Below are 16,661 nucleotides of genomic sequence, written 5' to 3'. Positions count from 1 at the left end.
GAGCATATGTGCTAATGCTCCACGTATCAATGAGGTTGTGCACAGGTCCTTACGTCATGCTGACTCGTCTTTAAGCAAACAGGTGGCACAGTTGATTAAAGGGAGACGCTAGTGTACAACTCATGAACCAGTGCAAAGTGGTGTGGATAGGACAGAATAATGATGTCACGATTTGGATATAAAAGTGGTGTGAGGCATTATAGACAATAAGGGGCACTGCACGTTAGCACTTTTTATGCAATGCAGCAAACTTACTTGAAGCAGCCGACTTACTTTTTGGATTTGATGGGACCCAAGAAAGCATATAAACAACTGAACCGCGCGAAAAGTTTTTGAACTTCAAGAAGATCGTTTTGCTGCAAAAAAATTGGCCTCAGAAATCACAAACTTTGTGCTAAATATGCTTTTCTCTGTGGTAAAGGGCAAGTTGCTTGTGACAGTGTAGTCTGTTTTTACCTGGCTTAGGAAAAAAATCAACTCATGTCAAAAAAACAATCCTCACAGTATTATTGGCATCTGTTTCAGTCCAAAAAATCAATCTTGGACTAAAAAAAAAGTGAAATATTGGTCGTCAGTGTGTACATGTTCCCATGACGTATACCCGACCGGTTCTTTAACAGTACTACGCGATTGTCGACTGCCCTGTGCAGCGGAGTACGAAAAATCAAGTCAGTGTGCCATAATTTTTTATGAAATTTTGCTCCCCCCCCTCTCTGTCTTCTACCCATATCACAGGCTTACTGCCAGAACCTGTGCCTGCTTGCAAAGCTTTTCCTTGACCACAAGACCCTCTACTTTGATGTTGAGCCATTTCTGTTCTACGTGATGACCGACGCCGACTCAGAAGGATGCCACATAGTGGGATACTTCTCAAAGGCAAGTTTGGTTCCCACATGCCTGCTGTAGCTCTACGTTTTCTCTGTCTCTATTAATTGACTCATCTCAGATGGTAGGCAGCCCGGTGAACAGGGATTGGTAGTTGTGCCTGGAGACTTAAGGGCCATTTTTTTAAGCTACACCAGTGCAGCAAAAATCCATTGTAGGTATAGATTTCCTACACTGGTGTAGCTGGTGTAGGTTAAACAAATGGTTCTTTAGTCTGCACATTTGGCTAAGTCGAGTGCTCGTCTTTTCCGCAGAGGCCTGATTTTGACTTAATTCGGTCATTGGAATAATTCCCACACTGTCCCAATTCCTTCCTAACTCCCATAACACATACCCAACAACTCAATCCCTTCCCCAAATTTTCACCTCCTCCTGCTACATCTTAGGTGTTTTCCCTGGGCTTGCTCCCAGTTGTGGGCCACTACAGTAGCCAACCCCCTTTTATTTTTACTTCCAGACTTCGAGTGATAAAACTGTTTTGTCCTCTTGGGCCAAATCATTTACTGTAAAACCTCGTTGTTGCGTTTTTAAAGAAATGCGGGAAAAAAACGTATCATCTGGTGAAACAATCCAAACTGCCTAATACTAAAAAAAATTAACTGCTGATTGAGGTACAAAGGCATTTAGAATTGAGACTTTCACTGCATAAAAGCGTAGATTAGCATATATGAACATGAAGTATGCATAGGTCCTTTTCTAGCTCTCGCAGATTTCAGTCCTTATTTGCATTGTCCTAAGCGTGGAAGATATTCAGTTTAAAAAATCCGGTTCGTAGAAGGCAACAAGCCTTGGTTGTTTCGGGATGCTTCGCCCCCATACACCAGTGACATGTGGAGAAGCCATCAGTGGCTTACAGTCGCCACATTTTTGTTCATGCTGTGTCTTCCAGATCCAGCCCGTTCATACGAAAGCGGTTAGCTGTAGTTATGAAATGGTTCATCCCTATGTCCCTAAGGCAATGCAAAAAAGCCACCGTGTTTCTTCTCATGAAGTCATGCTTCCGCGGGAACCGGCGCATATGTTGGATCGTTTTTTTTTTTCTGCTTTGCCCCGTTGCATCTAGGCACCGCAGGGAAGCAACTATAGCGGTTAAGCGCTACTGATTACTTTGTCATGTCGTGAGCATTCGCTAGCACATGTCCGGTTGATCACAAAACATATTAAAAGACCACAATTTGTTGAAATTTCTAACATAGTGACTAGGAAATCGTGTTTTCCGGGAACATACTAATCAGTAGAAAAATAGTGTAACTCTATTGAAGGTGTTTTACTGCCCGCTATTCTGAGTGTATCAAAAGAGAATGTATCATTGAAGTTCTACTCTATATCATGCAGAGAGCTGCACTACATAAATAGGCTCACTCACAGTCTGTATGCAGAGTTCATCAGGACACAAGAAAAAATAAGTTGGTCGATTTCAGCTATCCTTGCAACCCGGACTTTAAAGGTTCTCATGCGACTTGAAACATCACGAAATTGCCACATCTTTGTTCTGCCAGTTTGTCATTGTGTAGGGACACTAAAGTGCATGTTGGTGTTATATTCAGTAAATCAATAGTTGTTTCACTTCCATGTCTCTGTTTCAAGGAAAGCCCATCTTTTATTTTGACTGAAGCAGGCATATATAAGACTCCTTTCTGTGGCGAAAAAAAAAAATTTGAATTCTGTGAATCGAGAACGAGGAATACGAGAAACTTCGTGAAGACATCATGCAGTACTTAAGAATGCACCTCGTGTTACGTTGGAATCGGGGTATGAATATAGCATGAATTTCTTTTTTCCGTTTCCTTACAAGCTTGAGGGCCACTGGGAAGGAGCCAGTTTTTGTTATGGTCGCGTATTTGGTGTGTAGTGGACTCATTGCAGTGCCAGGCATAAACACTTTGAGATTGCATTATAATTGTAATAATGTTTGCTTTAATATCCCATAGAATTTTCAATGCTCTTTTACGATCATGTGATATTCGTTCAGGCAAGGTAATACATGTGTAGTCATTGCCTCATCATACTGTCATTCCTATTGAAGTCTGTAGCAGCATCAGCATCAGAAAAGAGAACATGAATGTTAACTCATAATTCCTCAAAAAATGCATAAATCTGTGAGCCGAATTGCCGGTAACTACATAGGTGCCTTTGATGTAAATAATGCAATATTCTCTATTTACGGCTATTATATGCAAAACATCACTGTGAGCCTATCTGGAGTCCTAATGAAAGACAGAACATTAAGCGTTACTTTTTCTGCATTAGTTCTGTTTTCTTGTTTCTAAAATCTGTGCGCTGATGTGTCGCTTGTCATTCATCTCGATGACATCATCAGAAAAATTATTTTCCGAGATCACTGTAGAATCTGCACTGGAGAAATGCATAAGCCTACGCTTTGCTGTGTTGTCTGCGGGATGTGTAGGCAGGATTTTGCGAGTGATACTGCGCCTTTCCTTTCCTGTAAACCAATTATAGAGTGCTGGTGAACTTTGATACGTTCAATGGGATGCTGGTTGTGTTCGACAAGGGGTGCGTGGCATAGTACTGTGTGCAGCAGCAACGCTGAGGCTTTTTCATTTCTCCACTGCAGATTTCACAGTGCTCTCGGGATTTTTTTTTTTTCATTACACATTGGTTGTGTCATCAGTTGACCCTTCAAAATTTGATGATTAGTGGGCAGTAGCAAGAACAGGTGGTGGTGATGTTTGTGTGTGTTTCTTATGTTTTGTGTTGTTACCTGCTCTGCTGCCTTCTTCCAAGAGAGAGGTGGTATTTTATCATGACTGACAAGTGCTTTTAAGCTCGTCTCACAGAAGCTAAGAAATCAGCATCAGACATTGAGACTTTAGTTGTGTCTAACACACAGCACTTTGTTTTTGATGTTTTTCCAAAATTTTCTCTGAGTATATTTTTACACTCATCACTCAGTTTTACTGTGCTGGTCTTTCTCTTCTTTTTTTTTTTTTTTTTTTTTTTTTTTTTTTTTATCAGGAGAAGAACTCGTTCCTCAACTACAATGTGTCCTGCATCCTGACATTGCCACCCTACCAGCGGCAGGGTTATGGAAGGATGCTGATTGACTTCAGTAAGTCTTAGTTGCAAATAATGACAGCCTGCTTCTGGAGCGCTGGTGCTGCTGCCATTTTGTGTCGGGTTTCGAAATGCGAGCATCGGCTGGCATATTTTCATAATGTGACATGGGTGACAAAGTGTGACACACGTGTGGCATGCTTTAAAGGGCTACTTGCTCTCTCCTGTTTCTCCTAAAAAGGCAGGGCAAAACTGTCACGCTGGAACCTTTGTTTGTGCAGCATGAACGCGGCATTCACTGATAAACATTTCATTTGTGGACAAAGGGCTTCTTTTGAACTGTCTGTTGTAGTAGCAAGGATTGAGGGCTTGCTGCGTGGTTTGAGTTTGAGTGGGAATGTGTTGAAATGTTTACTACCTTTCTTTTTTGTTTTGAGTTGTGAACACAGCTGACAACGGCATTCCAAGTGTCCGTGGCAGCTTCATTGCTGAATTTTGTTTGTTCAGTGAAATGCTCATTGTATATGTGCAGGCTATCTGCTGAGCAAAGTAGAAGGAAAAGTGGGTTCCCCAGAAAAGCCCCTCTCGGATCTGGGTCTGATCTCATATCGAAGCTACTGGAAGAGTGTGGTCCTTGACTACCTTCGTCGCTTTCAGGGCAAAGAGCTCTCCATCAAGGGTCAGTTCTGTCTTCTCCTTTCTTTGTTGCAGCTGAGATGTTGCGCGTGCACTGCTGGCACGTAATTTTGAGCCAGTGCGATACATCCTTAAGCCACCGTTGCCATGAGGGATTCAATAGGCCATATTGAGTGGGCATGGTGCGAAAAGGATTGGTGGGTGCGCTTGCTCCGCGTGCCACCTTCATTGTGCGAAGTTCTGCGTGCAGTGACATCAACATGTATCTAATGTTACGGACTTTGAGCAGAATACCCTTGCAGCTGTAGATAATTAAACATACTGCCAATGCTGCAAATGATGTGCAGCTGAGGAAGAGTACACATTAAGTGCACTTAGGAGCACTTGACAGTGACAGGCTGCAATACAGGCTGCAAGTGCTGGTCTCCATGCAACTCCTGCCTTGCTCCTCAAATGGGACCTCATCTGTAAGAGACGGGTTGTGGAATCTGTTAAGAATTCCAGCTGAGTGCATTGCGCATGTGACACTGCTCACGTCTCTCCTGCTCTCTCCTCTTGTATACTTTATCACTGACTGCAAGTTATGTCATATACCGCCCACATTTTTGGTGAGCCACAGCGCACTATCGCTCTGGGCATAAAATTGATTCTGTGAAACCGGTCTTTTGTGGGAGAACATAAGTGCTTTGGGGGCAGTTCTGCACGCCAGCGAAAATGTTATTGCGGAGTAAACCACACTCCTTTGCACAGATTGCAGCTTGTGGTCTTTGCCAGGAATGTGCAAACACTAGTATTGAAATTTTAATAGGAATGTAAAGAAAAAAAATGCCTTCACATATGGAATCGAATGTTTGTTCAGCATGAAAACAGTATTTCAGAAGAAGATAGGCATATGTTGTCCCTTCCTCCTTCTTTTTTTTTAATTATAGTTTATGGTATTTGCAACCAGAACATATGAAGCTAGGGTGACTCAGCACCATGCAAAAGAAGAAAAAAGAAATGAACATGGCAAGCTAAGAAGCATACACCGCTTGGTTAGACAGCATACAGTACACAGCCTTTAATGTGTCATCATGCAAAATGAGTGACAAAATACGAGAATAATTAAACGATCATTAATCATAAAATGAGAACATAATTATCAAACCTAATTAAATTGGATTAAGGAATGTTTGAATTATCCAAAGGTTGGGTTATAAAATCTCTCCCCTCATTCCTCCTAAAACGAGAAACTTCCGTAAATGCAGTGGAGCCTTTTAAGGAAGCTATATTGCGCAGCAGTCGTCAAGGAGCATGCAGTTTCGGAGAACTGGAACACAAGCTAGGGGAACGCACATTTGTGCCAGAATGGTGAGACTGCTTTTGAAAGGCTAGCAATATACTGTTCTACATTTAGCTCGGACTGCTGGCAAATGTATGGCGTATAGCTTGGGAACTGAAACTATGCTGCTAGGCTATGCTTTGTCCGTAGCAAATGGGTCCCTTCTTTCGTCATCACAACTACCATTACACATACTTTACATGTGCGTGGGTTACATTACTTCATGCCTACAGTGGGCTGGATTTTTGCGAGACCATTAGCATTGCTCATGAGAGCTCAGCTCAGCCTGCCTTTGGGAGCTTCATGCAAAATCCGACAAGTGGGCTTTCCTGCTTATCATGGCTGACCAAAGGAAATGCTTAAGCTAGAAGCATTGTGAAGGCGACTCAAATGAGTGTTACAGGTGTAGGGCTTCAAGTGTTGGGGAAGTATCTAAGAAAACTCATGCTCTCTTGTTCATGTTGTTCAAAGCGGGCGGCCGTCTTGTTCTCATCACGTGTGATGTGTGGAAAAACACACTTGTGGAAGTTTGTATCGGGGTCATTATTTTTTCAATTTTCTGCCTTGCCTCAGCTTTACCAAAGCGTTTGGCACACTCAGTTTCACTGTGCTTATTGTGTGTCCCACTTATTGGCACTTTCTGCCTCCTCCCATTCTTTATCGATGCAGATCTGAGCCAAGAAACGGCAGTGAGTGCATATGACATTGTCAGCACGCTGCAGTCGCTTGGCATGCTGAAGTACTGGAAGGGGAAGCATCTTGTGCTCAGAAATTATGTCAACACAGTAAGTGCTCCATTTTGTTTCTTTTTTTAGCCACCAACACCTTAGTATTGAATCTTTGTATGTACATTGAACAAATTCGAGTTGGTTCTGTGGCTTTTGACTGTAATGAACCACTTTGTATGTACCATATTTACACATAAATAATGTGAATGCAAATGTAGCGGGAGGAGGAAGTTTGAGACTATAGCAGGTCCTTCGATGCTTAGAATGAGTTGAAAGAGCTAATGCTATAGTCTTGTAGTTACTGTAAATGGGGCTAGGTAAGGAAGACAGCAGTGCCATGCTCCATCGCTGTCATTGGGTCACTCTTGAGCATGACTTGAGCATGAGATGCGGGCACCTACATATCGGGTACCTTCAGAGCAAGCTTGAGTCTCGTGCACGCATGACTGATGATGGCAATGGAACAAAGCCTTGCTTTTTTATCGTCATCTTCATCCTTGCAAAATACATTTAGGAATTATTCATCGTGTATTTATGTAGTCTGTGATTTCATTCAGCTTTCTACAGTGTGCGTTAGGAGACATACCAGTAAACTATGTCTGTGCATTTCATTGACCTTGACGTGGTCTTATTTTGAATTGTTACTCTACTTTCAGTGTTTTCTTGGGTTGGCTTGTTCACAGTTGGAGGATTGAAAGGACATTAAAAAATTTCATTTGTTTTAGGCCTTTTCATACTGAAGCATTTGGACTATACTCAGGGACACTTTTTCTTTGGCAATGGAGCCAAAGCTACAGAGCCGAAACGCATCATCTTCCTACGTAGCTCGATATAGCCCCTAATTACTGAGCAATTTCTGCAAAAAACAAATGGAAATCATAGCGCTAGTTATTTACGGTATATTTTTTATCACAGAACCTAGTTTTCAGAATGCAGCTGTTATGCCTAAAACACTTTTGTTCCACCGGGTTTTCTCGTCTGACGTCTGTTGCGGGTTTTCGAGACACCCCGACTTTGCAGACAAAATGGCGACAGCAGCCCGTTTGGGTCTGTCCGATTGCTCTGTTTCGTCCACTCCACAAAGGTTGGAAGCGTTTTCACCAGACAAGATTCGAATCAAGTTAGAAACGCGGGCTATCGAAGCAACCCAAGGAATTGATCTAAAACGTCTATGAAGATCGAAAGCTGTGCGGTTGAACTACATGGCGGAGTGGCACGTTTAAAGACGCCCCGCCTCCCTACCTTGGTGCTCATTGCTAAGAAAAAGTGTCCCCGAGTATAGTATATAGTAGCTTTTGTGTCCATAGCATTACCATGTCACATCCAGTGTGTTTGTATTACTATATTCAAACCTGGATATTTCGAATTTTGGTTATATTGAACTGATGGAATATCCCTTTGAAAATCCCATGTAAAAGTATAGGAAAGCTACGTCGTATGTCAAACTCCAATTTCATTGGTCGTTCTATATATCGAACTCCGCACCCTGCACTAGAAGGTGCACCTTCCCCAAAGACGATCACATCACCTTCGGCCGTTTGCCATGTGACGTTTACAAGCCACGTGCAGAAGGAATGAGAGATAACAGTGCGGCGACGCCTGGTCTAGAGCAGCGGCGCGCCCTTTCCCCAAAGGCGCACTCATCTGCGGTGATCGTTTGCCGTGCGCCAGCAAGTGAGTTTGTTAGCCATGTGTGTGAAGGAACCAGAGGGAACCAGTTGGACAATGGCTAGTACAGAGCAGGCGCAGCCAATGCAGCCGTGATGTTTGGGAGAGGGGAAACAACGCTATAGAGCAAAGCGCAAGGGTGCGGCCATTCTTCTGCCAAACTTTCTCTCCCCCTTCCTCCTTCTTTCCCGGTCTTCGTCTACAGCAGCACGCACTACACATACGCCGCCAAGCCAGCACAGCACGTGGCAGACAGAACGTCGGAGGCTTTCTCCAATGTGTGTTGTGGACCCTTTGTGCATGGCGGGTGACGTGTGACGCGCGTCTTGTGTTATGCAGAACGTGCGGCATAGCAGGTTTTTTTTTGCGAGTCATTTATTTTTGTCGTCATGCTGAACGTGCAACGTAGCTTAAAGCTATGGTAGCTGCGAACGTTAAGAAGCGGCAGAACATATTTTTTCTTTTTTATGACGGTCGTCCATCCTTGTCGTCATGTTGAACGAGCGTCGTAGTGTAAGCTATATGGCGGCTGCAGACTTTAAGAAGAGGCAGATTTGTTTTTCTTTTCTTTTTCTTTTTTTTGCGAGTCTTCCAACTTTGTCATCGTGCTGAACATGTGGTGTAGCGCTTCGGACGTTAAGAAGCGGCACAGTTTTTTTTTTTTTTTCAGGAGTCGTCCATCTCTGCATCTATGTATCAACAAAAGCACGCAATCAGCTGCGATAACGAAACCGGCTTTTAGCATTGTTCGCTTCAAACGGCATTTGCAGCTAGCACGCTTTCCAATGATTTTGTGGCAGTGGGCTCTGCCCGCCGCATATTGCCATTCCCCGAAAACTGCAGCAACGGAAGTGCCGGGTGCGTCACTCATAAATAAAACACAACCCTATGTTTTGTTCGAGTTTGAAGCGCAGTTCGGAAACTGAAATGCATTATTAATAAAATAGTTTTATAGATTAAAGTTACTGTAAAGAGCGTAATACATTGGTGGCGTCCGTCGCGCCATCTTTGCGATGTTGAAGAAGCTAACTTGAAAATTCGCTATGGCGTAAGAGTGTAAAGCATGTTAAAAGCCGATTGTTGCTGAAAGCCGTCTTTGAACGCAACCTAAAGGTAACATACACTCACTGAATACAGGACTTGTTTACGGTGAAGGTAACTGAATAGAGTAACCGTTGTCATATACCGTCACATCTCGGCTGCATTCGCGGCTGGTTTTGCTGCTGTTAAGAACAAAAAACATGGTTTTATGCAACCTAAAGGGAACATGCCGCAGGAAATATGGTCGTAATTTTTTGTAATGTTATGAATTTAAAAAAAGAGAATAGTACCTACAGGAATCGAACACATGTCTAACAATCAGGAACGTGGTGTTAATCCATTGCGCCACAGAAGCGACGGGTAGTGAGGGTCTCTAAATGCACTCTTATTCGTTTTGACTCAACGTACTAAAGATGGCGCGACGGACGCAACTGGTATGATCAGAGGATTACTGCAAGCAATTTTAATCCAGCAAACTATTTTATTGCAAATGCATTTTAGTTTATCCACTTGAATGTATACTAAAAAAACATATAGCTCTATTGACTTCCTTTTTGTTGTTTTATTTTTTAGTGACGTCACCCGGCACTTCAGTTGCTGCAGAATGACAATTCGCGTGCCCCAAGCGCGGTGTGATAAATCGAACCAGGCTTGTGCAATCAAGCCATCACAGGCACTCTGCCAAGTTCGCTCCCCGCCACTGCAGGAGCTAACATCAAACGTATAGTCAAAAGATAAACACTCCGTGACGTTATCGCTGCGCAGCACCTTGGCGCACTGCCAATAAATGAGCTGTGGATACAACGGCTGAAGCGAAGGGATGTGCCACCGACCAACCTTTTTTGTTTTCAAATTCTCGTGGAGGGTGGGCTCATTATGCGAGTGGGTTGATTACGCTACAAATATGGTATCATTTTTCACGATCGCAAGCAGCGTCTCAAGCCGATTTCTGTATATCGAATTATTGTTATATCAAACTATTTCGCAGTCCCCTTCGAGTTCGATATATCCGGTTTCGACTGTAGTGTCACATGTTTGTTACGATCCCGAAACCAGCAAATGAAGAGACTGGCGTTGGACTCAATAAACTCATTACTGGGCTGACCTGCGCCCGCAAAAGAACTAAGTAACTCGGCGGAAACGATAGCAGGGAGAGTGCTCGTCGGTCGTCAAATAATTAATGGTCACTGCATTTGTCAGTGCTTAGTGGGCAAAGTCAATGGGCAAAGAACCATCTAGATCAAGGGTTCTCAAACTTTTTTGCTTGGAGGAACCCCAAAAGCCTTCAATAAGTTCCAGGAATCCCCCCCCTTTCACTTACCAGCAATGTTGTCGAGTGCATTTTTGCAAAGAGAGAGTTGCAAAAGTTAAATGTTTATTTCACAGATTAATACAAATACTAATGTGATGGGTGGTACTGCTTCCCTTTTAAAAGCAAGTCAAAGCGTGGCTCAGTAGCACTCAGAGCCAGTCTCAAATCAGCTGCCGGGCCAAGACAGCTTCTGTGCTTGTTCTTCAGATAGGCGAGGGCTGAAAATGCCTGTTCACATGCATATGTAGTTGCAAAGAGAAGCAAAATGTCCACTGCCCTTTCAAAGAGGCATGGAAACAGTGGAGCAGTCCCCATCCAAAATGTCACCAAGCCTTCACCATTAAATTTCTCTTTGAGAGCAGTGCTTGCCCTGAGCTCTGAGGGTTCTCGCGGAACACAAGAAGACAGCCCGCGGAACCTGTGTGTTCCGCGGAACCCAGTTTGAGAACCCCTGATCTAGATAACCAGTCAAAGGAACCTGGAAGCATCTCGAACAATACAGAAACAGTTGTATTTCGGAGTGATCACCCTAGGAAAATCTCGGTGCATCTCTCGCTACACAAAATGTGATAAAGCCACGTCTCGCGACAACGAGCATCAACAAACAACAGGGTAATTTTTTAAACCTACGCAATCTACACTGGTGTAGCAAAACACCATTGGAGGTATTGGATCTTTGCTACACTGGTGTAGCTGGTGTAGGTTAAAAAAATGGCCCTAATGAGTACAGTATCGATCCATGCTCTACAATCACAGTGATAAGGCTGCATACTGGCGGCTGTGAAAAGGAACCAATAAAGATAGGAATGATTCGCGGCAATATGTTGTTATGCTCAGGTGTTGTCGCACAAGTTCATGGGAATGAAATCTGTGCAAGTGGAAGAGTAAGCTTTTGGTCTTCTTAAGTTCTTGTCATGCAGCTGCTGAGTTGAAGAACATCGAGTACACAATGTAGTACACTTCACATAGTACAGTAAAACCTCGTTAATTCGAAGTCACCGGGACCGCGAGAAATCTTCGAATTAAGCAGCTTTTCGAATTAATTGAACACACCAAGAAATACAGCGCAGGCAAAAAAATTAATTTCAGGAACGCGCTACCTTTATTCGGCATATTTCAGATTAAGCAATCAGAGATGCAGCCTTGCCGCGTCCGGTAGTTTGCGGCTCCCAAAGGTAATATTGTTGAGTTGGCCAACTTGTTGAAACATTTCAGAACTTCCACCATGGCACTCAACAAAACTGCGGTCAACGTTCAGCGACTCCATAACTTCACTCCGAGCAGGTGCTCGGGGAAGCTCGTCAGTGTCGTCATCGCTATTGTTGCGGTCATTGCATATGTTCACAACAGCAGTAACCTCACTCTCCAAGTCCGAATAGCCTGTCTGCTCATCATTCTCAAAGTGCAGGTGCTCGGCAAAGCCAATTATGTTGGACTCGCCGTCCTCTGCGCAAAGTGCATTGATGCGGTGCATTGATGATACTCTGCTCCTTCGTCAAGCCTTCATTGGTTGTCCGCTTCGGCATCAACAGTACTTTCGCTGGAAAAACCAGCTTGTTCAAAAACTCCACTTATCATTGTGAGCTCCACTTGTTTTCAAGCGTACATCATGAGGTATATGGCTCCGAGGAAGTCGATGGAGTGCTACTCCTTTTCATTTTCGTAGCAAAGAAGCACGCGCTTGAGCAGGTGGTACCGATAAATCTTCCCTGTGTGGTGAACGACACCTTGGTCTATCGGCTGTGAGGTCAAAGTGGTGTTAGGAGGTAGAAATACCATCCTGACGGCCTGGAGATGTGGGATGTCGCCATGTGCCGGGCAGTTGTCGACGGCAAATACAGATAAACCCACTTATAACAATATTGAAGTGCCATGGAAATATTGTTATAACTAGGTTAGGCAAAAAAAAAAAAAAAAAAAAAACAAAGAAAATATAAATTACACATTTAATGAGGACGAGGAAACTTACATGTTTTATTTCGTAGTGGGAAGGAACCCATAATTTGTAACCGTTGTTCGTTTCACGGCAATCTGGCTGATGTTTTTCTGCAGGGCATCCAACTGCCGAACATAGTGCAGTGGAAGGTTCTTAGCAAGTACAAAGTCTCGCAAGGAGTCTATCATTCTCAAAGCCTACTGGTGAGACGCAACCAGGTTGATCGTGCCAGGTTGAGGTATGGGATAGGGAGAAGGGGGAGGTTGGGGTAGGAAGGATGGCAGTTCACATGACGATGACAGACTGGATCATGCTACCCGCTCGCATGGTCTGAACACGTCATTGGCAGTGGGCCCTCCTCCAGAAGAGAGCACTAATGCTAATGCACACACTTCCATATCAGTTGTATTGATTCACTATACTTTTTCCCATGGTCTTTCTGCCTCCATGTTGTTGTTTTGCATCATTTCATTTGCTGTTACTTTGGCAGATACTAAGCAGCTTTTTTTTTTTTACTACAGTAGTGATGAGCAAAGCTGCCTTTAGTTTATGTATATTATGTCAGCATTTGCTGCTTGGATGCACTGTATACTTATTTCAGGCAGGGCCTTCTTGGCTTGCATTTTAAACATGCTCCTTTTCAGTGATGTGCTTTCTTCCAACGGCTTCTTCTCTCTCTGCACTTTGTGTAGGTGAGGCACGTCCTGCACACGAAGGAAGTTGTGCGAGATGAACAACACTTGACTTTTTTTTGTTGTTCTTGTTCTGGTAAAACAGGAGGCACCCGAAAGTTCCTCCAAAGTCAAGAAGGTCCGACACGACCGCACCCTGGACCCCGAGTGCCTGCGGTGGAAGCCATACACCATGCCCAACCGATAGATAGCCTTCGCCATCCAGAACAGAACCTATACCAAAAGCAAAAGGAAGCTTGCCGCGTCAGGCTGTCAGTTCAACTTGCGGTTACCAGTGCTGTCACTGGCCTTAATGTGTTTGTGCAAGTCAAAAGCCCTTGCTTGGAGTTCTACAGTGATATGTCGAAGGGGTGTTCACTATTCAAGCTCGCAGTCTCGGGCTAGTTGAAGCTGACAGCCAGGGCACCCGAGACTAGCGACGACACTGAAAGCAAATTGTATAGGTCAAGGACCATAAGCAGTCAGCTACCAGTGGGTTACTGTATCAGATCAGTACTCTTTTCTCACCCATTGCTGGCTGCACTGCACTTCTGCTGGTGAATTATTTTGAGTTCACTAGTACTGTCAGCTGTCATCCCAATATGGAGTGCTGCCCATACTTTTTTTTTTTCACAGATGTGAATGCCGGTGTGCATGTATTGGCGTGCATGCATTTATGAATGGTGGCTATTCCATTCACAGAAAAACTGATTCCCTTTCTCGGTGAATGCGTTTCTAAGTGTATAAAGGTGGCAGAACAGGATGGTTTTTAGATGTGCAACCGGATATAAAGAGTACATGGGTTAAACTTAGCAGTGGCATGTACTTTTTGTTGCCTGCTGGAAAGCATTCATCAGAAGAAGTTCACTTCTCATTGTTACAGTGCTTTTTATATTCAGAGCAGTAGCCTCTCGCATCTTTCAACGAATTCCTGTTGTGCGAGTGGGAACTAATTTCGGCTCTTCGCGAAGGCATTCAGGCAACGGTAGATGAAGAGCGAGGGTGCGAAGCATCCTCTGTTACTCTTTAGGTTGATGTTGCTTAGTTCTCTTGATGCATATTTCCCGGTCTTTTGAAGCTGGAATGACTAGCATTCATTCTCTTTTAATTTTTTTTTCATCCACTTGCCACAATGAGGCTAGTGAAAGCGGTTGCCAAAGTTTTCTTTTGAAGATTGCTGAGTTGGGCAAGTTGGTAGCTCCATAATTGCATGGTACAGGTACCAAAATGGACAAAGGGCACAATGTGCCGACTTTCAACCACGTGTGTGTGGAAGCGCTGCCGCTGTGTACAGAAATTTAATGCCAGCGGCACACGGGGGCATTATTAGCCAGGCATGCATGTGTGGGGTTTTTGCGCTGTTTTCTGTGCTGTATTTATTGTGTGCTTCCACATACACTTGGTTGTTAGCCACCACATCCTTTAGGTGCTCTTCCTCTTTCTTTTATCTCTTCTGTATGACACGCGATAATGAATGTTCCTACGAAACTACTGGCTGGGCTTAGTTTGTTTTGTTTAATGCTAACTGCAGGTGTTTATTCTTGGACTGTTCGAGGCATGACTGAGTCTTTTTCTAGTGGTTGGTGTGAGCCATTCTTGGAGGCGGTTAACACCGGGTCTTGCTACATCGTCTTCTAAGTGGAGAAGTGTCTGAACAGTGGGCGAGGGTGAAGGTGGAACCCTGAACTCAGTGCATGGAAACACTAGAAAGAATCAATCTCGTAGTGTGTGACACCATTTGGGAAGTGCATACTGCAGGTGGGCTGCATTCACTCTAAAAGTATTGCAGCTAGCTTTCATTCAGGTACTCATGGTCACTTGTTCTGTGACCCCTTCTTACTCTTGGCTTAGCTGATCAAATATCTGTGCATTTTTTTTCTTATGCTTTTTTGTTCTCTGGTTTGTGTTATCTGCAAAGAATTTGAGGGCGGGATTCTTGTTGGTGCTTGCTACGCAACCTCTGCAATCTCTCGTCCTGTGAGGCAACAAGCTGTAGCAGTTTACTGTACTGCTTGGTGCTTGATGTATTTTTTTCTATTTCTTGATGTATTCTGTTGCCACTGTCTCTGTTGCTGGGTGGTTGGGGGGGTTACCCATGTCTTCATGTTTACTTTTATCATAAAAGTTAAATTGCATCTAGTAGCAAGTTTTAGCAAGAAGAATATTATGTAAAATCTGAGCTGCAAACACCTGTATAAAAGTGGTTCAGCATTATTAATTATTGCTGTTATGCTCTGAGTGGCCCCATTCCGCTAAAGTCAGCAGTATTGACTGTGAAATGAAAGCATCAAATCGGCTTTTTTTTTTTTTCCATGGCTCATCATAGTTTTAATTTGGCTGTTGCCTTCTTTTTCACTCAGCATTTAATAGCTTACTCCTTTTCCTTGACATCTTTTTAGGTTGGCCATGTTCTATTCTTGGTATGATGAGCTCATGTGGACTGCAACATGCAAAAAAAGTGCCAGGTTTACATGCGTTCTGGTTTTTCGGTGAAGTTTCCTTTCCCTTGTGTTTACTGTTCGCTTTCAGGCTTCAGCTGGAGTGTCCTCTGCGAGTTTCTTTTTTCTCTTGATCTATTTTATAAATGGAACGTAGTTTGTTGTAATGCACTGTACTTTGTTGCCAAATGTCGTAATGCTGCATTTTCAACATAATTTTTTTTTTTCTGATTTTAATGGACTGAATATGGACATTGCACTAGTTCTATTTTAATGGGACAGCCTTGTTCTGAGGGTCATGTGCAATTTGTTCCATTTCTTGTGCATTGCAGGGACCTGCCTTCTTCTCACTAAATGTTGACTGAGCTTGTGTGTTGTACGTATGTGAATGTGTGTCTGTGCCGAAACACGCGTGTTTGTTGAAAGCATAAAAGCACTGTGCTGTATCATTGCTAATTTTATAATTTAGTTGCTCTTTGTTGTTTGTGTTGAAGCAGTTGGAAACACTGCCTTGACCACACAAGCCAGAGCAATTTTTATTCATTCCTGAATGTATTATGTTTTAGAGATGAAATGTTTTAATGAGATGAAATGTTTTAATGAGATGGATGTATTGAATAAATAATGTTTTTTAAACCTAGTCATCGTAATGTTCACATACTAAATTTTTCTGTGTATAACACGCAGCTTTGTGTAAGATACACCCCTCATATTTAGAGGCTTTTGTGCTGAATTAAAAATGTATTATACAAATTTAAATAACTTTAAAGCTGGTCATGTTGCCTGCACGTTTCATGTTTGAACTTTGCACAAAACGAAAAAAAAAAATGCATATAAGATGCACTGTTGTATATGCACTCCTACAATTTATGTAAAAAACGCATCTTCCCCCCTTCTCTTACAGGGCATTCAGGTGTCCACAGAGCAAGTGTGACAGATACTGTGCCTTTCCCTTCCTGTGAACCAATTATTATTATTAACCGCATCTTCTGCACCAAAAAGTAAGGCAA

At 43.1% G+C, this 16,661-nt stretch overlaps 1 protein-coding gene across 3 annotated transcripts in view; it reads left to right on the top strand.

Annotated features, from left to right (window-relative positions):
- LOC146185452 (uncharacterized) overlaps positions 1-16,291 on the top strand; it is a 64,393-nt gene extending 48,102 nt beyond the window's left edge. For all 3 annotated transcript variants that reach the window (XM_084606396.1, XM_084606394.1, XM_084606395.1), the window contains exons 16-20: positions 736-876; positions 3,862-3,955; positions 4,433-4,579; positions 6,527-6,642; positions 13,320-16,291. In XM_084606396.1, coding sequence (XP_084462522.1) covers positions 736-876; positions 3,862-3,955; positions 4,433-4,579; positions 6,527-6,642; positions 13,320-13,421 — 600 coding nt within the window. In that variant the 3' untranslated portion in view covers positions 13,422-16,291. The remainder of the gene's footprint in view (positions 1-735; positions 877-3,861; positions 3,956-4,432; positions 4,580-6,526; positions 6,643-13,319) is intronic.
- The last annotated feature ends 370 nt before the right edge of the window (positions 16,292-16,661 follow it).

The sequence above is a fragment of the Amblyomma maculatum genome, chromosome 6 (genome assembly GCF_055883805.1).
Source record: "Amblyomma maculatum isolate TAMU_Amacu chromosome 6, ASM5588380v1, whole genome shotgun sequence".
NCBI lineage: Eukaryota > Metazoa > Arthropoda > Arachnida > Ixodida > Ixodidae > Amblyomma > Amblyomma maculatum.
Note: the sequence above shows the minus strand (reverse complement) of the source record. Positions and strands in the feature narration are given on the sequence as shown.